Genomic DNA, 7,878 nt, shown 5'->3' with positions numbered 1-7,878 from the left:
TCAGCTCACTGCAACCTCCACCTCCCGGGTTCAAGCGATTCTCGTGCCTCAGCCACCTGAGTAGCTGGGATTACAGGCACGCGCCACCACACTTAGCTAATTTTTGTATTTTTAGTAGAGACGGGGTTTCACCGTGTTGGCCAGGATGATCTCCATCTCCTGACCTCGTGATCCGCTCACCTCTGCCTCCCAAAGTGCTGGGATTACAGGCGTGAGGCACTGCGCCCGGCCTTTTTTTTTTTCAGCCAAATTCTGTTATCATATGGACATTCTCGGGGTCAAAGGATATTTCCCATACAAACCACCAGACTCCTTTTTTGGTGATCTCTGATTAAAGGATTAGATGGAAACAGATTTTTTTTAAAATTTTTTTGAGACAGGGCACCGCTCTATCGCTCAGGCTGGAGTTCAGTGGCAGGATCTCGGCTCACTGCAACCTCTATCTTCCAGGCTCAAGGGATCCCTCCCGCCTCAGCCCCCTGAGTAGTTAGGATTACAGGCATGCACCACCATGCTGGTCTAATTATTATTATTATTGGTCTAATTATTATTATTATTATTATTATTATTATTATTTTTAGACGATGTCTTGCTCTGTCTCCCAACCTGGAGTGCAGTGGCACGATCTTGGCTCACTGTAACCTTCGCCTCCTGGGTTCAAGCGATTCTCCTGCCTCAGCCTCCCGAGTAGCTGGGATTACAGGCACACACCAACACATCCGGCTAATTTTTGTATTTTTAGTATAGTCGGGGTTTCACCAAGTTGGTCAGGCTGGTCTCAAACTCCTGACCTCAAATGATCCGCCCACCTAGGCCCCCCAAAGTGCTGGGATTACAGGCGTGAGTCACCACGCCCAGCCTAATTTTTGTATTTTTTGTAGAGACGGGGTTTCACCATGTTGCCTAGGCAGGTCTCGAACTCCTGGGCTCAAATGATCCGCCCGCCTCAGCATCCCATAGTGTTGGGATTACAGGCGTAAGCCACGGCGCCCGCTACAGAATCTCAGCATTTTTTAACCCCCTCTTTATTGACAAGATAAAGACAGAGATAGAGAGATGGATACAGGGAGGAAGAGACATCTTTAGAGGAGGGAAGACCACCACAGCTAGCCTTGTTTTGCACCACACAGATCTGATTATAACTGGAATTAGTTGCGCTGGTAGGACCCAGGGGCGAGCAGAGAGTTCCTGAAGGAAGAGGAGATAATAACTAGCAAAAATGAGTATTTCCTGTAAGTTTGGGACTTTGCTAAGCGCTACGTTATCATCTAATTTATTCGTAACAATAACCCAATGAGGAAGGTACTAATATTACTCCCATTTCACAGAGGAGCGAGTTGAGTCACAAAAATGAAACAGGCGGCAAATAAGTGGCGGCACCAGAACTCGAAACTGCCCCGGAGCACGCACTCTTCACCACCCTGTTCCACTCTGAGGTCGGATTCCGCGCGCGGTTCGCGGAATTCCCACCTTCCTACGTGGGACAGTTCCCGGTACTGAGGCATGGCGCTGTCCAGCCCTCAGGCCCGCAGCCGTCCGCAAGCAGGAGAACGCGGCCCCGCTGGGAGATCCCGCCCGAAGGCTGTAGAACTGCGACGCGCGGCCAGCTCCTGGCACGCGGGCGGGTCGAGTCTCCTCTAGGCGGCCATTCCAAGGAGCTCCCCGGGTGTCCCTCAGACCCGCGCGCTGGGCTCAACTCGGAAAGGCGGGAGGCGCGAAGCAGGATCGGCCTTGCCCCTCGACTGTCCCCTCACCGCTCCCTGTCCCCTATTCCCTCCCAAATAGCCCGCGGCAAATAGGTTACGCATCTTCACCTGTCCCAGAGGTGGTGACCGCTCTTAGTGACTGACGCTTCGCTCCTCCAACCAGGCAATGGCAAGAAGGTGGAGCCTCCCTAAGACTGATGGCTTCCTTTCTCCAATCCCAATGCAGCTAGTCTCCGGCCGTAGTCTGGGCGCCCAGCAGAGAGCGACAGGTGGGAGCTGCGTTACTTCGGCGCCTCTTGCGACCTTGACGTACAAGTTTCACCAAGTGCAGGGTGAAGTCTACTCCAAATTTGACCAATTCTTGCGGGTCATCACTTCAGCAGTCATTTTATTCAGAAGTGGAAATTTCCCGGCCCTTTCCCGTCACCTCAGATGAGGGCGGGATGAATGGTACTCTCACAGGCCAATTGTACCACGCGACGTCCCGCGACAAAGTGACCGACACTTTATGGCGCCAATGAGTTCTCCCATTGTTCGGGGTCACTATGACTGACCACAAGGCCAACTAATCCACTTTAAGGTCGTGATGCGATAGTCAGACGGGTTGGCCAATAAACATAGAAAAAGGCCGGAAGTCAGCTCGTGAAGGGTGGGAGGCGGGTGTTCGCAACCGCCTAGGCCTGCGCGGGTCAACGCAGCTTGGCGGCTGCGAGCCAGCAAGCGGCGCGTGACGAAGAGCCTGAGCGACGGGTCACTTTGGCCAATGATCTGCAGCCGCCAGGGTATTGCAGCCAGTGGCGAGTCTCGGGGGCGGGAAGCAGCAGGTTAGGCAGTGAGAAGTTAGTGGCGCTGCTGGGACGGGGGAAAGGAGACGCTTCTTCCTCTTGCTGCTCCTCTCGTTCCCGGGATCAGCGGCGGCGGTGGCCGCAAGTGGGTCGGCACCGTCTCCGGCTCCGCGTGCGAACAATGCTGACTGATGGCGGAGGCGGCGGCACCTCCTTTGAGGAGGACCTGGACTCTGTGGCTCCGCGATCCGCCCCAGCTGGGGCCTCGGAGCCGCCTCCGCCGGGAGGGGTCGGTCTGGGGATCCGCACCGTGAGGCTCTTTGGGGAGGCCGGGCCAGCGCCGGGAGTCGGCGGCGGCGGCGGCGGCGCCAGCGGTGCCGGCGGAGGGGACGCTGCGCTGGATTTCAAGTTGGCGGCTGCCGTGCTGAGGACCGGGGGTGGAGGTGGTGCCTCTGGCAGTGACGAGGACGAAGTGTCCGAGGTAAGGCTCCGGGACCCTCGCCTCCCACACAGTGTGAGGCGTGAATTCTCTTTGGGTCGGCTCTGGGCCGGGGCCATCCTCCCGCTTCCCTGACGGAGTCCTGTGACAGCGGTCAGCTCCATGGCGGCGGTGGCCGCGGTGAGGGCCTAGTGAGCCCTCGGTTTACTCTTCAGCTAGAGCGGGACAGGTTCCCGTCACCATCCGTAGACCCACAATAGGGAGTCCTTTGGTCTCTGAGCTTCGCGCGGGAACAGGGACTCCTCAGGCTGCCTCCCGCCCACCCTGCTTTGGAGTTGGGGGGGGCGGGGTCTTGCCAGAGTCCCTGCCCTTGGTACTGAGAGAGACAAACAGAGACAGAGAGCTGGTGCAAAGATGGTTTCTCTTCTTTGCCTCTCCTCAGTTGAGGGATACGTTTATTTGCCTTCTGCCTTGTGTGTGTCTTACCTGTGTGCTTAAAGAGGGTTCTTATTTTCCCTCTTCAGTTTGAGACAGGTTTGAGTGTTAGGGATCTCTCGGCTTTTACCCTGAAAAATCACGTGACTCCTCCTTCTGGGACCTTTTGTGAAGTTAGACAGGAAAAGGAAGTTCCAAGGCATCCCTGAGCTTTGGAATAGCTGGGTAGCTGAACTCGGAGGTTTTAGGCTTGGAGAAGGTGAGGCAGCCTATGGAAACCTTTTTTTTTTTTTTTTTTGAGATGGAGTTTCGCTCTTGTTGTCCACGCTGGAGTACAATGGCGCGATCTCAGCTCACTGCATCCTCCGCCTCCCGGGTTCAAGCGATTCTCCTACCCCAGCCTCCCGAGTAGCTGGGATTACAGGCGTGCGCCACCATGCGCAGCTAATTTTGTATTTTTAGTAGAGACAGGGTTTCACCATGTTGGTCAGGCTGGTCTGGAACTCCTGACCTCAGGTGATCCGCCCGCCTCGGCCTCCCAAAGTGCTGGGATTACAGGCATGAGCCACCGTGCCCGGCTGGACACCTCTGCCTTTGCAGTGAGGTCCTTCAGTTCTTTAGCTCTTCTGTGTGTACTCTTNCAAAGAGAGAGCAGGGAAAGCACAAATGTGATAACATGAGAACAAACTTTTACATACATTTGGTTTTAAAATATTTACTTCTGAATAGGTAATACATGCACCTGCCCCAAATTTAAAAAGGACAAAAGAATATACAGTGAAACCTATGTTTCAGAGTTTTGCTCTTGTCACCCAGGATGGACTGTAGTGGTGCAATCTCAGCTCACTGAAACCTCTGCCTCCTGGGCTCAAGTGATCCTTTCACCTCGGCCTCCCAAGTAGCTGGTACTACAGTAGGCACATGCCACCATGCTCAGCTAATTTTTGTATATTTTTGTAGAGATGGAGTTTCACGCCGTGTTGCCCAGGCTGGTCTTGAACTCCTGAGCTCAAGCAATCTGCCCACCTCAGCCTCCCAAAGTGCTGAGATTATAGGCATGAGCCACTGCAGTATCCATTTGTATTTCCTGTTTTGTACATTCTTTCGTTATAATTCATTTATTTTAGAGATGGAATCTCCTTACGTTGCCCAAGCTGGTCTCGAACTCCTTGGCTCAAAGGGACCCAGCCTCTCAAGCAGCTACATACAGGTGCATGCTACACCCAGCTCTTTTCTGTAAAGTCTTACCTCCTTTCCCCCTTTTAAATTATCATTTATTTTTCTTATTGATTTGCTTTTTTTTTTGAGATGGAGTTTCGCTCTTGTTGTCCACGCTGGAGTACAATGGCGCGATCTCAGCTCACTGCATCCTCCGCCTCCCGGGTTCAAGCGATTCTCCTACCCCAGCCTCCCGAGTAGCTGGGATTACAGGCGTGCGCCACCATGCGCAGCTAATTTTGTATTTTAGTAGAGACAGGGTTTCACCATGTTGGTCAGGCTGGTCTGGAACTCCTGACCTCAGGTGATCCGCCCGCCTCGGCCTCCCAAAGTGCTGGGATTACAGGCATGAGCCACCGTGCCCGGCTGGACACCTCTGCCTTTGCAGTGAGGTCCTTCAGTTCTTTAGCTCTTCTGTGTGTACTCTTATGTGTACACATCTTTAGGTCTGAGCAACCTGGGGTGATAGGCATTAACTTCTTTTGGGCTCTGGGGAAAAAGGGGCGGTTTGTTGTTGTTGTTGTTGTTGTTGTTGTTGTTTTGTTTCGTTTTGAGATGGAGTTTCGCTCTGTCGCCAGGCTGGAGTGCAGTGGCGCGATCTGGGCTCACTGCAACCTCCGCCTCCCGGGTTCAAGCGATTTCCCTGCCTTAGCCTCCCTAGTAGCTGGGACTACAGGCGCGTGCCACCACTCCCGGCCAATATTTTTTTTAGTAGAGACGGGGTTTTTGTCCAGGATGGTCTCGATTTCCTGACCTTGTGATCCCAAGGGGCGGTATTTTATGTGTATACTTTTTTCTGTTGACTGTGGCTTGCGTAGAGTACTGTACCGTGATTGTTTTAAGTGCTCAGAGTATTTATTTTATTTTGGTTCTGAGGTGCCTGATTTGTCACCTGTGACCAGGTATTTTAACCTCTGGTCTTGGTGTTAAAGTACAGGAATTTCTCTGTGTGTACTAACAATACTGGCTCTTGGATTTGAGAGGAATAAGGAGAAATTATTTGTGGGTTACAGACTGCAGTTAGTATACTGTCTTATTCTAGGTCTGAACAGGATTTTATTTAATATTTAAAACCTTAATACATTCTGACCCTAACATTTTGCTTTGGAAAAAAAAGTGTATGGGTTATAAGGCGGGTAGTCCCTTGAATGTCTACGTCTTTGAATTTCACTGTAAGGGAAATAACTTCTAAGCCAAGGTGAGAGAAATGTTTTATTTGAGTAGGCAGTTATGGGGAGAGACTCTGGAGCATGCTTACTCTTGGTCTTGTGGAAGGCTTTATTTTATCCTTTCAGTGAATTGAGAGATTAAGCTAGCACACAGAACTTTTAGCTAGGAAATGAAGTGTGGGGATATCCTTAGACTAAAGTTAGAGCTTATATTTCTTTGAAACTTGTAAATGAGAATCTGAAAGAGTTTGCATTGGTCTAAATGTTATCACATTTAGCCCTTGATTTTCTTGACCATTTGTACGTAATTGTCCTGAATGAGATGAAAGGTCACTCATTTGCCTTTTTTAATTTTAATTTTTTTTTTTTTTTTTTTTGAGACTATGTCTTGCTCTTGTCGCCCAGGCTGGAGTGCAGTGGCTTGATCTCGGCTCACTGCAGCCTCCGCCTCCCTGGTTCAAGTGATTCTCCTGCCTCAGCCTCCCTAGTAACTGGGATTCCAGGCACCTGCTACTATGACCAGCTAATTTTTTTGTATTTTTAGTAGAGACGAGGTTTTACCATGTTGGCCAGGTTGGTCTCAAACTCCTGACCTCAGGTGATCGCCCTCCCAGAGTGCTGGGATTACAGGCAGGAGCCACCATGCCCGGCCTTAAATTTTTTTTTTTTTTTTTTTTTTAAGACAGATTTTGCTATATTGTCCAGGCTAGCCTCAAACTCCTGGGCTCAAGTGGTCTTCCTACCTCAGCCTCCGAAGTAGCTGGGACTATAGGTACACGCCACTGTGCCTGGCAACCATTTGCTTTTTTATAAGTAATAGTCTTAAATTTCTAAACAGGTAGAGCACTACTGTGCCCCCAAAGTCATAAATTTCTCTGTCTCTCTCTTTCTGTGTGTGTGTGTGTGTAATTGTCTTTGGAGTCCCCATACCATGTGATTAAAGCTATTGGCAGAATCCATGCCTTTTGTATTTTTGAATCTTATTGTACAAGTCATATGTTGGTGATTCCTACACCCATTCAGTGGTGGCTAATGTTAGAAGAACCCCATATTCTCCTGTTTACTTATGTTTTCTGTGCCTAAAAGGATTTAGAGGTTAAGAGTACATGTAGACCTCATTTTTGGAATGGAAGTTTCTAGGAAACCCACTTTAGCCTAATCTAAGATGATGCTTCGTGAATGTATAGATGCTTTCTTAATCTGTGTAGACAGGAAATTTTTTGGGGTCCTGTTTCGCCCATATCACAAAGAGGAAATTCTTGGAGTATCTAGTCTCTGTAGTATGTGTGGTAGAGTATAGTCTGTGCCTTTGTGAACAAAATGACCTGTTTTGGCCAAGCAAAAATTTTCCCTTTTCTTTTTCTGTCTAACAAGATGAGCTGTCTTCTTTTATTGTTATTGCCTTTGAATTTTCAGTTTGAAAAGGTAACAATGTTCTTCAAAAAATACTCATGTAATTGGCATTTGATGAATAATACTAATCCTCAGTCTCATCTTTCCTAAATATTTTGTTTATTTTATTGTTTTTATTTTTTGAGACAGGGTCTCAATCTGTCACCCAGGCTGGAGTGCAGTGGCACGATCTTGGCTCACTGCAACCTCCGCCTCCTGGGTTCAAGCGATTCTTCTGCCTCACCCTCCTGAGTAGCTGGGATTACAGGCATCCACCACCACACCCAGGTAATTTTTATATTTTTGGTAGAGATGGCATTTTGTCACGTTGGCCAGGCTGGTTTCAAATTCCTGGCCTCAAGTGATACTCCCACCTTGGGCTCCCAAAGTGTTGGGATTATAGGCGTGAGCCACCGTGCCCGGCCTTCGTTTTTCCTAGATATTTTAAAACCACCAGGCATGGTGGCTCACGCCTGTATTCACAGCACTTTGGGAGGCCAAAGCGGGTGGATCACCTGAGGTCAGGAGTTGGAGACCAGCCTGGCCAACATGGCAAAATTCTGTCTCTGCTAAAACAAAAAATTAGCCGGGCTTGGTGGAGGGCACCTGTAATCTGAGTTACTCAAGAGGCTGAGGGAGGAGAATCGCTTGAACCCAGGAGACAGAGGTTGCAGTGAGCTGAGATCATGCCACTGCACTCCAGCCAGGGTGACAGAGACTCTGTCTCAAAAAAA

General features: G+C 49.8%; 1 protein-coding gene and 1 long non-coding RNA gene across 2 annotated transcripts in view; one reads left to right on the top strand and one right to left on the bottom strand.

The window, feature by feature from the left end:
* Window positions 1-1,120: 1,120 nt before the first annotated feature.
* On the bottom strand, window positions 1,121-2,509 carry LOC108530839 (uncharacterized). The gene is made up of 2 exons (XR_001885991.1): window positions 1,815-2,509; window positions 1,121-1,188 (listed from the first exon to the last, which is right to left on the bottom strand). It is a non-coding gene; the product is annotated as an uncharacterized LOC108530839 (long non-coding RNA).
* Window positions 2,510-2,524: 15 nt separating this feature from the next.
* ANKHD1 (ankyrin repeat and KH domain containing 1) overlaps window positions 2,525-7,878 on the top strand; it is a 134,114-nt gene continuing 128,760 nt past the window's right edge. The window contains 1 exon segment of the mRNA XM_017873882.1: window positions 2,525-2,972. Within this exon segment, the coding sequence (XP_017729371.1) occupies window positions 2,673-2,972 (300 nt within the window). The 5' untranslated portion in view covers window positions 2,525-2,672.

This window comes from Rhinopithecus bieti, unplaced genomic scaffold, assembly GCF_001698545.2.
Source record: "Rhinopithecus bieti isolate Rb0 unplaced genomic scaffold, ASM169854v2 scaffold_8674, whole genome shotgun sequence".
Classification (NCBI taxonomy): domain Eukaryota; kingdom Metazoa; phylum Chordata; class Mammalia; order Primates; family Cercopithecidae; genus Rhinopithecus; species Rhinopithecus bieti.
Note: the sequence above shows the minus strand (reverse complement) of the source record. Positions and strands in the feature narration are given on the sequence as shown.